At 47.7% G+C, this 15,917-nt stretch overlaps 1 protein-coding gene across 1 annotated transcript; it reads left to right on the top strand.

The window, feature by feature from the left end:
• Positions 1 to 2,143: 2,143 nt before the first annotated feature.
• LOC148217279 (uncharacterized) lies at positions 2,144 to 15,615 on the top strand. The gene is made up of 16 exons (XM_088158777.1): positions 2,144 to 2,208; positions 4,062 to 4,176; positions 4,444 to 4,764; positions 6,234 to 6,278; positions 7,139 to 7,176; positions 7,920 to 8,040; positions 9,187 to 9,231; positions 9,366 to 9,452; positions 9,666 to 9,702; positions 10,079 to 10,130; positions 10,727 to 10,841; positions 11,238 to 12,350; positions 12,593 to 12,691; positions 13,692 to 14,451; positions 14,651 to 14,733; positions 15,358 to 15,615. Exons 1-13 carry the CDS (start codon positions 2,174 to 2,176, stop codon positions 12,632 to 12,634), a joined length of 2,166 nt encoding a protein of 721 aa, XP_088014903.1. The 5' UTR covers positions 2,144 to 2,173; the 3' UTR covers positions 12,635 to 12,691; positions 13,692 to 14,451; positions 14,651 to 14,733; positions 15,358 to 15,615.
• Positions 15,616 to 15,917: the final 302 nt, after the last annotated feature.

Below are 15,917 nucleotides of genomic sequence, written 5' to 3'. Positions count from 1 at the left end.
ACGTTAGTCATAGCAACATTTGAAAGAAAAGCTCTTGAGATGGGTACATCAAGTTTCTAAGCAGTTTTCAAGCAGTTTCCAAGCTTCCTTGTTCCACTAGAGCAGCTCTTTGCCTGGAGCTGGATAGACAAGGCAGAAAGAAGAGCAATCAAATACGTCCTGCTAAGGGATGCAGAAATGAGCCTGGCCAAAATCAGCCCTGTCCAAAGCTTGTAGGAATTGCCACCAGGGTACTTGGGTACCTGCTTTCCTCTCCAGAGTGAGGCAAGCTTGTGTTCAGAAGCACAGCCTGGTTGCAGGAGCATTTGTGCCTTGTGGGAATAGTGTGGTCAAAACCCCGACCCTCTCAAGGGCATTTGCACAACTTTTGGACTGTTTAGTGAAATCTAGATTTTCCTGCTGGCCACTTGCGTGCTTTGTGGCCATGTCAAGGATAAGCTGGTGACAGGGCAGGCTTCCCTGTCATGCTGTTTATTCACATGTGTGCATGCATCTCTCTCTGCCCAAGTTCTGCCAATGCCAGGTCCACTCAGCAGAAATGGGAAGAAATTTGGAATGACTTCTCCCTGCATGCACTTCCTACTTCTCCCACTTTTGTTTCTCTTGAAATTCCAGTGGGCACCATGTTCTTTGAAGGCACTTTATTTCCCAGCCAGCAGGATGGTTTTCATGCTCGTGAGGGAAGAACAAAGATGCAGTGTTTGTTTGCTTCCAGGTGTGTCCTCTTAGCTTGGTGTCAGTGTCTCTTGTGAGGCTTCCCAGCTGCAGGGGGACGTGGGGCTCTGGCAGGATCCCCATCCACAGGATTCCCATTCTGTGGCTTGCAGAATGGTTCCCTGCTGGTCCCTTCCCTGGTGTTACAGCCATGGCTTGGAGCTCAGCTGCTCCAGCTCTTCCCCAAGTGTCTGTGCTCCTGTTCCACACCACTTGCTCTAAGTGGGGTGGCTCACAAGACTGCACAGAAAACTCCTGTAGCCTCCTCCCCAGCAGGAAATCATTCTGCTCTCTCTGGAGTGTGAGATGCTGTAAATGAATGTCACAAATTGAAATGTCAATGTTCTCAGTCCTATTTCAGCCAGTTTGAATTTTTTTACTTCTGCTGAGAGGATCTCGTTACCTTTTTATCTAGAGCTGTGTTTCTAGGACTTTATTTCCCTCCTTTTCTTTCATTCCCCTTTCCAAAATTGCTGCCATTTATGTGAGGCCCATTTGTGTTGGAACTTTGAAGCCTGGGAATTTTGAACTTTCTGTGCTTTCTGACACTGACTCTCAAAAGAACACTGCTTTTGGCTTGAGGCCTTGGAGAAGGCTTCCAAATTAGAGTGATCAAGTTAGAATCACTGGTGTGTAGTTAGAATAGAAGTGTGTAATTTCACATGGTGAAGGGTTTGGAATTTGGGGTTTTAGAATATAGTAATGGGTATGGAACAAGATGGAGGTTCCTGGGCATTGTTTGTTTTCTTTTTTTCCTTCTTGTTCCTTCTTCTTCATGATTTCAGGTAGCAGTTTTTGGTTGGATAGTTAGTGCTGCACTGTGGGTCACAAGTGTTTAGTTATTGAGTCAAAAGTATAAATAATATAGATGCTTGTTCTTAATTGGATAATTAGCTTTTAAAAGACTTTGTTACTAGCTAAATTCACCTCAATTTTCCTACTTTTGGCCTAATAGCTCGAAGTGTGGAAGAACTCTCCGTACTTTAGATAAGATTTAATAAACAACTAAGTCTGAACAAGAAATTTGTCTTTTGAACATTCAGTTCTGACTCTAAGTGAAGACAGAAGAAAAAAGATAACCACTGTCACATTTGGGTATCTAAAAGCAGGGTTCTTAGGGCACATTTGTTCTGAAAATTGAACCAAATATCCTGGAGCCTGCAGCAGTGGCCTGGTTTGTCATGCTCTTGGCCAAATCTGGAGTTAAGAGCTGACCTGAAATGCAGCATCACCACTGGGGGAAGGGGAACATGGATCTCTCGGTTCCCCCCATTCTCAGCTATGTGTAATGCCCACATTTGGATCATTGATGTTAGGAGCACTGCCAGAAGGGTATTCCAGGCTCCGAGGGTAGCAAGTCCCTGCAGATCGTGGCCTCTGCTTTCATCATGAACTCCTGCAGATGGTGAATATCTGTTTGTTCTCTTCCAGAGAAGCTGACTCAAACTGAGGCTCTAAAATGCAGCCAAGAGGCAACCAGAACAGCAACATCAGGTAGGAATTGATTTGATGCAATCTTGGCTTCCCAGGTGCTGGGATGAATGTTGAGAGGGTTTATGAAAAGAATCCTCCCTCCAATGCAAGAATCAGAATCCCTGAGTGGGAGAAATAAAGGTTGTCCTGACAGTGGGATTTTCAGAGGTCCTGTTACAGACCCAGACCTGGATGATGTTGTGGGCCAGGGCAGGTTGTCTGCTGAGCTTTCTGAAGCCAATCTCTCCTAACTGGGGCCAGGGCACTCCCTTCTGCACTTTGGGATGCTTTGGGCCCTGGAGTATTTTCCTGTTTCAGTCTGTAGCAAAGCACAAGAGTTGTTTCTTTTCGGGGTGGGTGCAAGTTCTTATTTCTTGTGGAATATGTTTGGAGAGGATGAGAACTGAGCTGATGTTTCAGGGCAGACATTTGGCTCCCTCTGCCTCTCTGAGCAGTCAGGGTGATGGGGTTTTCCTGGTGACACATCAAGTGTTGACCACCTGCAGCAAGTACAGCAGTGTTTTTAACTCTGCAGCTGTTTTGCCCCTGGAGATGGAGAGGCTGGGACTGTGGAGTCCCCCTGCTCCAAGGCTGCCAGGTGCCTGGAGTTCCCAAAGCTTCCAAATTTCCCTGACCTGAGGGAAACTGTGCAAGGTTCTGAGTGGCAGCAGAGCTCAGGTGTGCAAAGGCTTTGAAGAGCATCTTGACAAGCACCTTGAATGGCCAGGTCAGAGATGGGCAGCAATGGTGTCTGCAGGGCTCTGGAGACTGGGAGAGCTACAGGCTCATCTTCAAGGATTGGGCATTTCAGCAGACAGCAGACACTTTGCTCTGAGTTTGGAATGTCACCTAGTGCAAAAACCAGGTTTCTTGTAAATAATGGCACTCAGAATGAGATGAGGCAGCTGTGCCTCGGTTCTAGGGATGATGAAACTTTCAGGAGCTGATTACTGGTGTGGTATTGGAGAAAGTGCCACTGCTGGAAGTTGGATGGGCCAAGAAGAATCTAGGAATTGTATGTATAAAGCAGACTGTGCAGTAGAGTAGAAATAGATACCTGCATCCACTCTGCCTACATGCTTTTCCTTCTCCTATGTCCACAAATAGCAGAGGCAGAGTTTCCCTCATTTTGCAGTAGTCTTTTACAGAGCAGGGACAGTTTAAAGGATCTGTTTTGCCATGATGGGACACAGCTTTATTGGTGTTTTGCTATGGGGCTGGTGGGATTGAGTACATGCAGATGTGGCTGAGGAGGAACAGGGGCATTTGACATGGTGTTTTCTGAATGTCTGAGATTTCCATTCTAATGACATTGATGGGATTGCTTGAAATACAGCTACATGATTTTCTGTGGAAGCAGCTTTCTAAATATCCATTTACAGTAGAGAGTGAATTTCCAAGGCTGTTTGTAAAGTGGACAAAATTCAATCCTTGAAAGTGGCAACACTTCAAAAGAGAGGATTCTCTTTGACTCTCAGGGGGAGAGTGAGGTGAGAGGTGTGAAGAACAAGCATGGCAGTTTCTCCATTGATGATTGCAAGTGGATTTGCCAGCTCATGTGCTGATCACCCTCAGTGACTCAGCGACTGCTTCTCCATTTGTTTCACAATGAAATGGGGGGAGAGTCTTTCCCTTCTCATCCTTGTCGATGTCTGGGATGAGGAGCAGCAATCCCTGAGAAGGATGTGTGCTGTGCCCCAGAGCAATGAGACCCACAGGGGACAGAACTGATCTGTCCACTGTCAGCATCCTGAGGATTTCAACATTGCTTTGCTGCTGGACATTTGCCCTTGTGGGAAAGCCCCAGTTTGTGCACAGAGTATAAAAACAGGGCTTCAAGTGTTAACTCTCCTTTCTGTGTCTCCTTCTGAAAGCCGGAACAACAACAGAAACCTGCTCGGCCGTCTGGAGCAAGAGAGGCGGAGGAGGGAGGTGGAGGAGAAATACATATCCCGGGAGAAGACTCCTGTCTTTGCCAATCCCTACAAGGTAATGGGAGTGGGGTGCAGGCTGGAAGGAGAGGAGGAAGGAGGCTTGGGGGCCGAGAGGAGAGCTGTGTCTTCTGCATGGGCTGTAGCAGACTTTGGCCCAATCCCTGCAAACACAGCATCTTCCCTTCTGCTCCACTGAGCTTGCCTAACTTCCCTAGTGGGGATGCATGGTGATTCCATGCAGATGCTGAGCAATGTCTCTTGCAGAGCTGGCTCTCCTGCCTGGGCTGTTTCTGACATTCCCCTCTCTGTTCCTGTGCTGCAGACCAATAAAGAGGATGAGCTGTCATGGCACATCAAGCACATGCTGGGCGAGTGGGACCTCAACCTGATCCCCTGGCAGGAGTCCCCTCCAAGTCCTCTGTGGTTTCCAGAAATGTCCAAATCCATGTCACAGACCTGCAGGAGTGGTCTGGCCTCCAGGAAGACAAACCCATATGAGGACATGGGGAAGGAATTCTCACTGCAATCACTAGGCCTCAGGCCTAACACTAAGCAGAACTCTAAGGACTGCAATGAAGTTGTCTCCAAACAGAGGCCAGAAGCCAAAGCTCCACCATCCAAAATCCTTCCTGAGCCTGTCCAGGTGAGTGCAATTGTTGGGGCCCTCTGTTGTTGGCAGTCCCTCAAGGTCAGGGGATCATCACACTCCTGGCTGGTGGCTGAGCCTTGGCACTTGGTTCCAGATGTGCTTTGGGGTTTTGCCAGGCTCATCCTTCAGCACTGGGATGTTGCTGTGCCCTATGGGAGGTCGAAGTTCACAGTGCTGAGCCATGGCAGCTGGGCCAGGAGAGCCAGGGAGATGGTTTTCAAACTGTGTTTGGCCTTTGGGAGGAGAAGGAAGAGCTGGAGGCTGCAGTCAGCTTTTCCTGGAAAAGGCTGGTGATCAACTGCAAAGGACTGTAGGCAATACCTTGTGGAAAATGAGAGGAAGCTGAGAGAATAAAGCAGTGCAGGGCCTTGCCTTCTGCAGGAGCCATTCTTCTGTGCCAAAAAAATAAAGCACCATTCCTGGTCTCAAAGTCTTGGAAATGCAGAGTGCTGCAATCAGCCCTCAGGCCAGCAGCAATGGGCAGTGTTTGTCCTTGCTGCTTGGATGAGTCTGATTTTATTGGAGTGAATGACAAATGTCAGGGAGTATCAGTGTGAAGAAAGGAGCAGGGATGCTGCATCTTCCTTGGAGAGGGTGGTGAGGGAGGGGAAGGAGGGGGTGCCCAGAAACAGCTGAGAGAGGCTTGGAATCCCTGGCAGCTTCTGCCATCAGCTGGGGGTGGGCTCAGCTCTGCAGAACATGCCCAGCTCCAAATCTGGCTGCTGAATCCATCACTTGGCCAAGCATGGGAGAGTGAGAAACGGTAGCTGGGCATTTGCAAATGCTGCAGGGGCAAGAAGAGGATGGCTAAAGTCAGCCAGAACTTGCATAAACTGTGTTGCATCTGCAGATGTGTCAGAACTCCGTGTCTTATCCAGACTGCTGTGGCCTTTAGAACAATAAGGAGTCTCATTTTATTTGGGTGAGTGAGAAATATTCCTCTTTCTCTAGAACTGGCTTAGAAAAATTGGCAACCATTACTTCTGACTGGTTTATTTTAGCCAAGGAATCTTTTTGCTCAACTCTTTTAAATGCAGAGGGAGCCTGTGCCCCTGAAGGCAAAGCTTAGCTGCTTAAAAAAAGGGAGAAGACTGCACAAACATTCTTACATAACAACAACAACAATAATAATAATAATAGTAATAATAGTAACAAATAATAGTAATAGTAATAGTAGTAGTAGTTTAAGAATGGAAACAATATTTTCTGACTGCCAGGTTCCAAAGGGAACACAGACATTTTCCTCAGAGGATGAGAAGGTGACTGTGGGGATTTCAGCTGTTTTTCCACCTGGTCTCCATTATTCACTCCCCTTCAGATGGGCCTTTTCATCCTTACTGGCATTTTATTATTAATGGACTCGCATGACATTTTTGGAGCTGTTGGTAAGCACATGCTGGCTGAGTGCATGTCAATTAGTAAAAAACCCAAATCAACTCCTGCCTCCCTTGTTCTTGTTTCAGGAAAAGAAGCCCATTGGTGTGCCATGCACTGAAAAATCTTGGAAGGTTGGTGCTCTTCAAGAAGAGATCTCTGTATTTCTTGTTTTGCATACATGAAGGAAATGGGTGGGGAAGGAATGCATTGCTCAGCTCCTGTTCACTCAGCAGATGTTTCCCTCCCTGAAAGTGTGTTTTGGGGTGGGTGAGGAGAAGTCGAGATAAAAGCTGGAGCTGTAAGATGTTGTAAGTTCAGCCTTCCTCTCAGTCTGTAACACTCTCTAGAGCAGTTCAAGAGCCATCCCATGACAGCTCATCCTAAGCAGCCAGAGCTGCTCCTTCCTCAAGCTGGAGGTTTCCATTCCCGAGCTCCCCTTGCCCAAAGGCTCTGGGCCTGCTGCCTTGTGTCTGGGCTTCCCAATTCCCATTGCCAACAAAGGGAAACCAGCCCCATGCTTGCAGCACAGGGTGTTACAGAGACCCAGATGCCCTTGAGCTTCTGAGTGTTTCTGAGAGGGCCAATGTGGCAGCAAACTTCTCTTTCCTCTCTCCCATTGTTTTCAGTAGGCTCTGCATTTGTAGAGCTGTCACATGTTTGAGCCAGAGGATGAATGGAAAATGCTTCAAGGACTCCCACTTTTGTTCCAGCTGTCATCTCCAAATCTGATGTTTTTTCATGGACATTTGAAGCATGTCATGTGTGGAAGCACAAACCCCATTTTACCTTGACTGTCAGCAAAAGCTGACAATAATGATCTGAGTGTGTTAGGCAGAGGTGGGAGTGCAGAGTGCTGCCCACCAAGTCAGCTTTAGATGGTGCCTACACCAGGCACACACATCTTGAAATCCTCCCCACTTGCTGCACTCTGCTGAATTCCCTGAGCTAACCTTGCCTCCCCCTCTCCTCTTTGTTTTTTTGAACAAAACAGGTTGTGGAAAAGCCACCTCCTTCACTTGCTCCTCCAAGGTACAGTTGTGTTGCCAAACAACCCTCTAGACCAAACTAGAAAAACAAACCTTTTCACATGAGGGGGAGATGGGAAGGGGTTCCTGGTTCCTCTTGTAGCTACAGGCTTTGCTTTGTGGCTGCCTGGAGCTGCTGTTGAAAATTGGTTTCAGTTTTATGGGGTTTTCAGGAAAGCTCCAAGTAGAAAGGAATAACCCGGGCATGCTGGAGTTTGCCTATGAACCAGACTTGGATTTCCCCAGGTGCTCCCTTCTTTTCTCCTCCTCCCCTCCTCCAGTGTGTCTGTAGATCCTATGTTTTTGTCTTAACCAAGGAACACAGATGGAGAAGTGAAAACATAAGGAAAAGAATAAAAAAATCCTCAAGAATCCAACCTGAAATTTTTGGGCTCTATTGGAAATTTTCCTTTGGGGGTTGTTGCTTTCAGAAAGGCACTGGCAAGTTTTGGTGTTTAATTTAGCTTTAGTTGGCAAAAGACAGGTTCACAATACAGCAGTCAGATCCTGTTTACATTTTTGTCTGGCTGGGTGTGATGTTGAAGGTTTGATTATTCCCCCAGAGGGGTTTTGATGCTGGTTCTTTATTTTTGGAGCATGGCAATGTGTTCCCCTGGCCCTCTCCCCTCTGCTCTCAGTGGCCAAACACAGGGTTTGGGTTTCGATTGGAATGCTGCCATGTCAGTGGGATAAGGAAGTAACCTTTCCCCTGCTGCTGTTTAATTTTGTCTCCTGGGGGCCTTGCAGAGCTCTCCAGCCCCAGCAGAAGAGGGTGGCACCAGCACAGCCCAGCAGCTGGGAGTCAGGGAGCTCCAGGGACTGCCACAGCTCGCCAGCCTCTGCACTTCCAGGAGCACCAGCACCCAAGGTGAATGCAAATCCAATGCAGAGGCTGCTCCACAGCAGCCCCTTGCCTCCCTCTCTGCAGTCTGAGGGCAGCCAGGACAGCAGACTTGAAATCCTGTCCCTCTTAGGTGTCCCCTTGAGACCTCTGCAGCAGCAGCAGACATTTCTTGCCCTCTGCTTCCCTTTTGGAATTTGTCAAGAAACAGCCCTGCTTGGACTTCTGGAGCCTAACCTGGCAGTGTTCCCCCTTGTCCTTTGGCATCATTGTCTGGTCCTTCTGGAGTTTTCACCCCAGGATTAGTCCCTTTTGAAGCTGAGAGATGAAACCTGGAGTGCATGTGCTGGATCCTCTGCAGTAGGGATCTCTGGGCTGTGGCCCCTGACTGACTGATTTCTGGTCATGGCTGTTTTGGACAATGGCTCTGGACGTGAAAAATTCCTCCTTTCATTTTCTGCTTCTTTCAGTCCTGTTGATGTAATATTTTCTTAGTTCTGCTTGGTCTCAAAGATGACCCTGTCTTTGATAACACAGTCCTGCAGTGCTGAAGGCTGGAGCCAGCCTGAGTTACCTGAGCACGAGCAGTGCTCTCAACTGGAAGCCAAGCACCAACTACACCTTACAAGGGTTGCATTTTAACCAGGGCTATTTTTTTTTATTTTTTTTACTTCAGAAAGATGAGTCTGATTTTATTTGAATCAATGGCAAATATTCCTCCTTCTCTAGAACTGAACTGAGAATTTCTCTAGAATTAGGAACCGTTATTTCTAAACTGTTTTTTCTGAACTCATGAAACTTTTTGCTCAACTCTTTCACATGCAGAGGCAGCCTGTGCCCTTGCAGGCAAAGCTTAGCTGCTTCAATAGCAACTAAAGGAGAGTGATATTCAATCAAGGGAGCAGACTGCAGGAACAGACTGTCTTGAGAACAGGAATAAAAAGTCAGCAATGGAAACTCTTTCCTGACTGCCAGGGAAGCCAGACATTGATCTCACAGGAGGTGACGGTGGTGGCTTCAGCTCTTAATCCTTACTAGCATTTCTTTATGAGTGGACTTGCATGGCATTTCCAGACCTGCTGGTCAGCAAATGTTTGCTGAGTGCTTGCTTGTTTGCTACCAATGAGTAAAATATCCAAACAAACTCTCACTGCTCCCTCTTCCTTGTTTCAGCACATCCTGCGCGTTTATGTGCAGTCCATTGAAGGAATCCTGAAGGTGGGTGCTCTTCAATACCAGATCTCCTGTACAAATCCATGAGGAGGTGGAACCCTCTGGCTCTGGAAGGCTGAAACTCCCTCTGTGTCCATCAGCAAAACTCCTGAGAGCTGCTTCTCTCCCTCTCTTTGCAGGACATGAGCAGCCCCCTGTCACCTCTCCTGTCACCTCTTCAGACACCAACTAAAGCAGAGATTTCCAGACTCCCAGTGGCAACAAAGGTAAGCCAGCCCAATTTTCCCAGGGCTTCTGATAAATGACAAAAGATCTTTCTGCTGAGCAGAAGTCCAGCTCAGCTGTTTGGCAGCTCTTAGAATGTTTTCAAAAGATTTCTTCCAAAATGCACATACCCCTAATGTGCCATTAACACAGTTTTGGAGTCAGTAGATGTGTTGTTAAGCTGCATGCTAAATTACTTTGTCCTTTCATTCTAGGAGTCCCAACCTGATGGATGTGCAGCACAGAAGCAGGGTAAGTAGAAATGCAAAGAAAACCCAGTTCTTTGTGTGCTGACAGGTAATTTTGTGTGTTATATGGAGCAGAGACCATCAAGCGTTCACACTGATGAAGCAGCATGATTTCCTCTGCTTTGCTGAGCAGGGGTGAATTGAGGAATGGCTTAAGAAACTGTAAACAATCATTACCTGGAACTCCAGATAGCAGTTCAGCAGAGGACAAGCAGTATTTTGTTCATCACTGCCATCTGGAGTGATGAACAATCTTGATCTTTGAGGGGCAAGCCCCTCCTGGAAGAAAGCACCTGCCTGATCTGGTGCTCAGAGACCAGAGGGTAAAATCTGCTACAGGTCAGGTAAAGAAACCCAAGCTTTTCATTCTTGATTTCCAGAGCGGGCTGGTGCAGCTTCAGAAACGTGGCTGAGTTCTGAGCCAAGAACATCGTAAGTAACCAGACTGTTCCAATCTCTGCTGGGAAAAGAACCTGGAATGAACAAAAATTTGGGTTATCTTAAGTCAGATTTTTCTCAGAAAACTTCAATGCAGGGAATTTTCACCAACAGAAAAATTATTATTTCTTGATGAAATGAAGAAATGAAATTTCTTCATGAAATGGTTTAGGTTGGAAAAGATCTTGAAGATCAAGTCCTATAGTTAATCCAACAACACCAAGTGCACTAAACCATGTCATGATGACAGCGACTGTGTTTAAAACCAAAATAAAGTGAAAGTGAAGAAAAGGCCCCCAGGTCTTCATGTACCAGACTGAAAAAGTCTTCTTTTAATCTGTGGTGCTTAACATCACACTTTGTGCTTGTCAACCTGCTAATAATGCCGTTGACAGCAATAAATGCTAAGGGATACCAGCTGAATCTGATCACTCCTGGATATGGTTTTGAAGCCTGGCAGGACTAGTAAAGCTACAGCTACAAAAGCTATAGAAATGTAGCTGTGAAATTTGAAAGTAATCTCCTGTGCCCAAGGAAAACACTTGTAAGAAGTTTTGCAATGATTTTTTTCTTATTGAAAAATTGAGCAGCTCCGAGTCAGGGAGCTCCAGGGACTGCCACAGCTCCCCAGGCCGTGACCCAGAGGTCAGCTCCAGTGACAGTGAGGAGGACTTTCCAAAGGTGCTGGACCTGCCAACACCTGAGGTGAGTGCAGAGACCATGGAGAGGCTCCCACAGCCCCTGCCCACTGCAGGGGGGTGTCCTAGGAAGGAAGCAGATGTTGTACTTCTCCTCTGGTTCCAAATGCTGCCTGGTGTGTCCTGCAAATACTGCTTTGTTAGACCCCTCTCACTCCAGTGAAGGCTTAGCTATTTGCCCACAGGCAAATATGGGTTTTTTATTGAGCAAATATCCATCCCTGGTGCTCAAGGAGCAAGTTAGGGCACATGGCCTGTTAGTTTAGAGTAATTCTTCACAGGCCAAAGCCCAGACCTTACAACCTCTGGGCAAGAGTCCCTGGGCTCTGGTGAGCTGTGCTAGGACAGAAAGAGCCCATAAAGGCATCAGTCTTGAATCCTTCGTTTCTCTTTTTGTTGGCAGCCTGAGCCACCAGCTGATAAAAAGTGGTGGCTTGGAAACCTGATGACCCAGGCAAAGCGAGGAGCAGCACCAGGACAGGGTCCCAGGGAAATTGCCCGTGGGAATGGACGTGAGGAGGGTGAGAAGCAGGAGCAGGGCATCAGCAGCCGCTCCTGCCAGCAGCACTCCAAGGCAAGGGAGTCTCCTCACGAGAGCTGTGGCCAAGTGGCCAAGAAATCCCAGCAAACCTGTCAGCAAGTGGCCAAGGGCTCTCAGGAGAGCTCTGGCATGCCAGCCAAGACATCTCAAAAAATCTCTGGCCAAAGGGCCAAGGATTTCCACAAGAGCTCTGGCCAAGCAGTGAAGGATTCTCAGAAGAGCTGGAGCCAAGTGGCCAAGCATTTTCCCAAGAGCTCTGGTAAAGTGGCCAAGGAATTTCACACCTGCTCTGTCCAAGGTGCCAAGGCTTCAGAGAAGAGCTTTGGCCAAGAGCAGGAGACTTCTCACAAAAGCTGTGGCCCAGTGGCCAAGGACCCTCAGAAGAGCTCTGGACAAGTGGCCAAGGATGGTCCCAAGAGCTCTGGCTCCCTGGGAAAGGATTCCCAGAAGAGCAGTGGCCAGGTGGATCAGGCTCCTCAGCGAGCTCATCTTCAGACTAAGCAGAGCTGCCTGCATCCTCCTGGGCTCACCAAGGAGCCTTTGCCCAAGGAGTCTGTGGGTACCAAAAGGCCTGGAGAGCCCCTGGAACACAACAAATCCAAAAGGGTGAGGAAGGAGGAGAGTGAGCCTGGTCCTGGGGAGGTCACAGACCAGCCCTGCAAGGATCAGCTGGAAGTCAAAGAGAAGCCAAAAACCGACAGTGAAGACCCAAAGCTGGCACTTCACAAGCCCTCTGAGGAGAGAGAGCACAAGGGCTGCCCCCAGGCCAACACCAAAGGGTTTTTGGAGCCTGAGCTCCTGGGAGATGCTCAGGAAGGTGATGCCCTCATCCCCAATGGCCACAGGACTGGGGATTTGCACAAGGAGAAAGTGCCCTCACCTCCTGGGGAGAAGAAGTTGTTCTTGCCTGTGAGGAAGCCAGACTTGAAAAGAAAAGAAATGAGGAATCCTGAGGAGTCCCCTAGAAAGAAGAAGGTGAGAGGGGCAAGGGGAGGTGGGTTTGGACAATGACCAAGGTGGTGTTTGAAAACCCCATGTGGAGATTCCCTTCATAGGTTGGCACTAGAGCCATGATCTTTCTCCTCTAAAGACAGCTCCATGTGTTATTTTTTGTTTTCAACCAGAATCTGTCAAACGGAGCTGTACTGGTCTGTACTTTATGTGAACTTTCAAGACCTGACTGATTTTTTTTTCCCTTTTTTCTTTCTTCCTGTTAGAGGGAAGACAAGGGGGATACTCCCAGGAAGAAAAAGGAATGAGAAAAAATCCCCCCCAAAATTTCAGCCTTCATCAAACAAAGAGTGCAGTAAACTGAAGTGAGTATGCAGTGGTGGGATGTGTAAATCTAAATCAGAAGGGTGAGAAAAAGAACTGTATCTTCTGTCCAGACCCTTGGGAATTTGCTTTCAATTTTGTGTGCCTTCTGCAACTTGACCTGCTGCAGATTGGCCTTTCCATGCTGGAAGCAACCAGTGCAGAAAGCAGCTCTGCAGGTGGAGGTGGGTGAGGGTAGGGAACCTTTCCCTCCTGACATCTTCTGGAAGCTCAGAGGTGTTTGGGTTGGTGTTTGGCTGGGGGAAGGGATGTTCCAAGTGCAGTAGGAATGGCAAAGCTTTAATTGTGGAGTTCTTTGCTCCCTTTTCCTTAGGGAAAATGAGCAGCTGTCTTAGTGATGTGCTGGCTTTTGGAGTGGGAGGGGCAGGAGGTGTTTCTGGGCAGAGAGGGCTCTGGATCAGGTTGGGGATGGTGCTGTGCTCTGTGTCCAATGTGATGTGCAGCATCAGCTGTGCCAAGGCAGAGCAGCTGGAGAGCACGTGTGCAATGTGTAGGGACCAAAGCATGGCAAAGGTGGGTGCTGAAAGAGGGGAGAGGACTGTCCCATGCACAGCAGAGTCAGGCAAGAAGTGCAGCCCCACATCTGAGCCTTCCCACTGCATTTAACTTCATTTCCTCCTCTTCTGATGCTCCAGTCCATGAGCTGGGATTCACTGCTTGCTGTGTTCTCAGAAACTTTGAGGAGCTGACTAAAAATGGTGGAAATGAGCAGTAGTGAACCAAGGCTGAGAGCTATTCGGTGCTGCTTCTTGCTGCCAGAGTTCCCTGGTCATCCTGATTTCAGATGATCAGAAATCTGCTAGGCTATTGTGTTATTGAATGTTAAAATCCCTGCCAATTAAAAGTCCCTGTCCCTTGAAGCCTCTCAGCTTTGGAAGCGTTGTCCAGTTGAGACACTGGTGAGAACTGGTACAGGATGTAGCCAAGTTTTTAAGAACATTGTATGTGCATCATATTAATGAATTTCCTTCTCTTGTGCAGAGCATCAGAAGCTTCATTCCAAGCTGAGAGGAAGAATGTGGTGCTGCCACCACTGCTGGCCGTGACTGCTGCACAACGTGCACCAAACTCAAGCCAAAAGAGACTCAGAACCGAGACTGACAACCTGGACCTGCCTGCCACGGATAACCCTGCCAGGAACCAGGAGCCAAGCACAGGAAAGTGGAGGAAGATCCCAGGGAACAACCCCAGGGCATCACCATGGATATCCAGGAGAGCTGACAGGAGGATTCCTGCAACCCACACGTGCTGTGTGATTCTCTTCACAAACATCCTCTCAGATAAGTAACTCTTTCTGATTGCAGCCAACTGCAAATGCAAGACTGGTGTAAAAAGGAGTGTGTTTCTAAACAGAAATATTTTAAATCTTGTTTAAAAATAAGAAACAACAAACCTGTGGGTGTGGCTGCAACCTGGGCCTGAAGTTTTATAGCTTATTTACAAAATACTTCATAACCCTTGCAGCTTTGCATTTCTGGGTTATAAAGTTGGATTTTACTGGCTGCTTGTTAAAATTTGGGTGTTTACTGTTGGCTTGGGGTGTGGGATTTAGGATGTTTGGGGGAGGGTGGGGCTGTGAGTTAAGCCAGGCTGTGCACCCTGTATTTGCTGCCTTCTAATAGCTCATTTTTTCCTGATAATTTTCCTCCTTCCAGCCCTCACTGCTCTCTCAGTCACTGAGAAGGAAACCTGTCGCTGAATTTCTCCATGCCTGGGAGAAGTTTAATGATTCCAAAGCACTGTGAGTTGCCAAGTGAGAAGCCAAGGTTCCATTTCCATTATTGGAGGGATTGCTGGGGAAGGAGGCGAGAGGGGGAGATCCTGGAGCACAGACTATGCCTGGGACAAAGGAACATTTTCTCTGGAAATTCAGGATAGCCGGCCTTTGGAATTGCTTTAGGCATCCCTCTCTGATCAGCTTTCTCTCTATGGTTTTTCAGGGATCTGCAGGGGATGAGAAGAATCCTTTCCCAGCAACTTCTCTGCCAAATGAAGACAAGACAAGGAGACTGAAGTTGGAGCAGTAAGTGTTTGTTTCACAGCCCTGCCTGCAGTTTCTGAAGACACCAAACAGGGCTGGCCCTGCAGCCACCCCAGTTGCTGCTTCCTTATTCCTCATTTTGGGAGCAAAGAGAGAGGGAGGGATGGGGGAGAGCACCTGCTGAGTAGCTTAGCTACAGCTGGGCAGCACTTGGACTTTTGACTCCTTGCTGGGCTTGTGACCAACATTTGCCAAAAGGAATTCCTAGAGCTGCTGCTACGTTTTTGTCCAGTTTAGTCATTACAAATGTCGTGTTGTCCTGTGGTGCAAGCAGTGGGGAAGAGTCAGAAGCTGTAACCTGCCATCCCACGGGGCCTTTGCAGTGTCATTTTCCATAAAACACAAAGTTTTGTGGGCCCCTTTGGGCAAAGGGATGCATTGCCATGATCTGCTGGCAAACTTGCAAAAGGAAAAAATCGGGATGTGCCTGGCAGAAGGGCTGGGAGGCTGTAAAAATCCTCTCCATAAAGAGGCAGCTGCTGAAAGTCAAAGAGCTCTGCAGGTTCTCTTTGAGTAAAGTCACTCCAGTCATTGAGTGTCTTCTGCCAGACGTGCCTGTTGGATGAATCTAACCAAATGTTTTCTCTATCCCTCCTTTTGTTCCAGAGATTTCTGCTGAACAAAGCCAAGAGACGTGACCAGGAGCCGGCCTGAGCTCATCCACTGAACGAGACAGAATTTACAGTGACTGAGACTGGAGCCCAAGTGCCTTAACTGGGTCTCCAGGATGTAAATAGTTCCATGTTCTCTGTTCTTTTGGAGCCTCAGAAACAGTTTTGTTTTGTTCATTTTCTTACTGTTCAATGCAAAGCACCTGCATATTTTTTGGTTTGTTTTAAATACAGTTTGAAGTTCTTTTGGCTATCTCAGGAAAGCTTTGTGTTTTTTGAGGGTAATGCTTTTCTGCCTTGCAAAAGAAGAGATGGAGGGTGGTACCTGCCTTTCAAATAACCAAGTGCAAGGAATTTTCGGGATGGGCCCATGTGCTGGTGGTCTATAAACCTGTCTATTATGAATAACTAACAGGACAATATTGCCACCTATTGCTGACAGGAAATCTGCACTCAGATTGTTCCTGAGGGTCTTGCTCAGTTTCAGCCTTGTCAGACCCAAGTTTGGGTGGCAGAATGACACCCAAGGTGTGGTTGGAAACAGCTCTGCCTGTC

This window comes from Sturnus vulgaris, unplaced genomic scaffold (genome assembly GCF_052056855.1).
Source record: "Sturnus vulgaris isolate bStuVul1 unplaced genomic scaffold, bStuVul1.hap1 Scaffold_87, whole genome shotgun sequence".
NCBI classification, from domain to species: Eukaryota; Metazoa; Chordata; class Aves; order Passeriformes; family Sturnidae; genus Sturnus; species Sturnus vulgaris.
The sequence above is the reverse complement of the archived record's forward strand: the minus strand, read 5'-3'. Positions and strand labels throughout refer to the sequence as shown.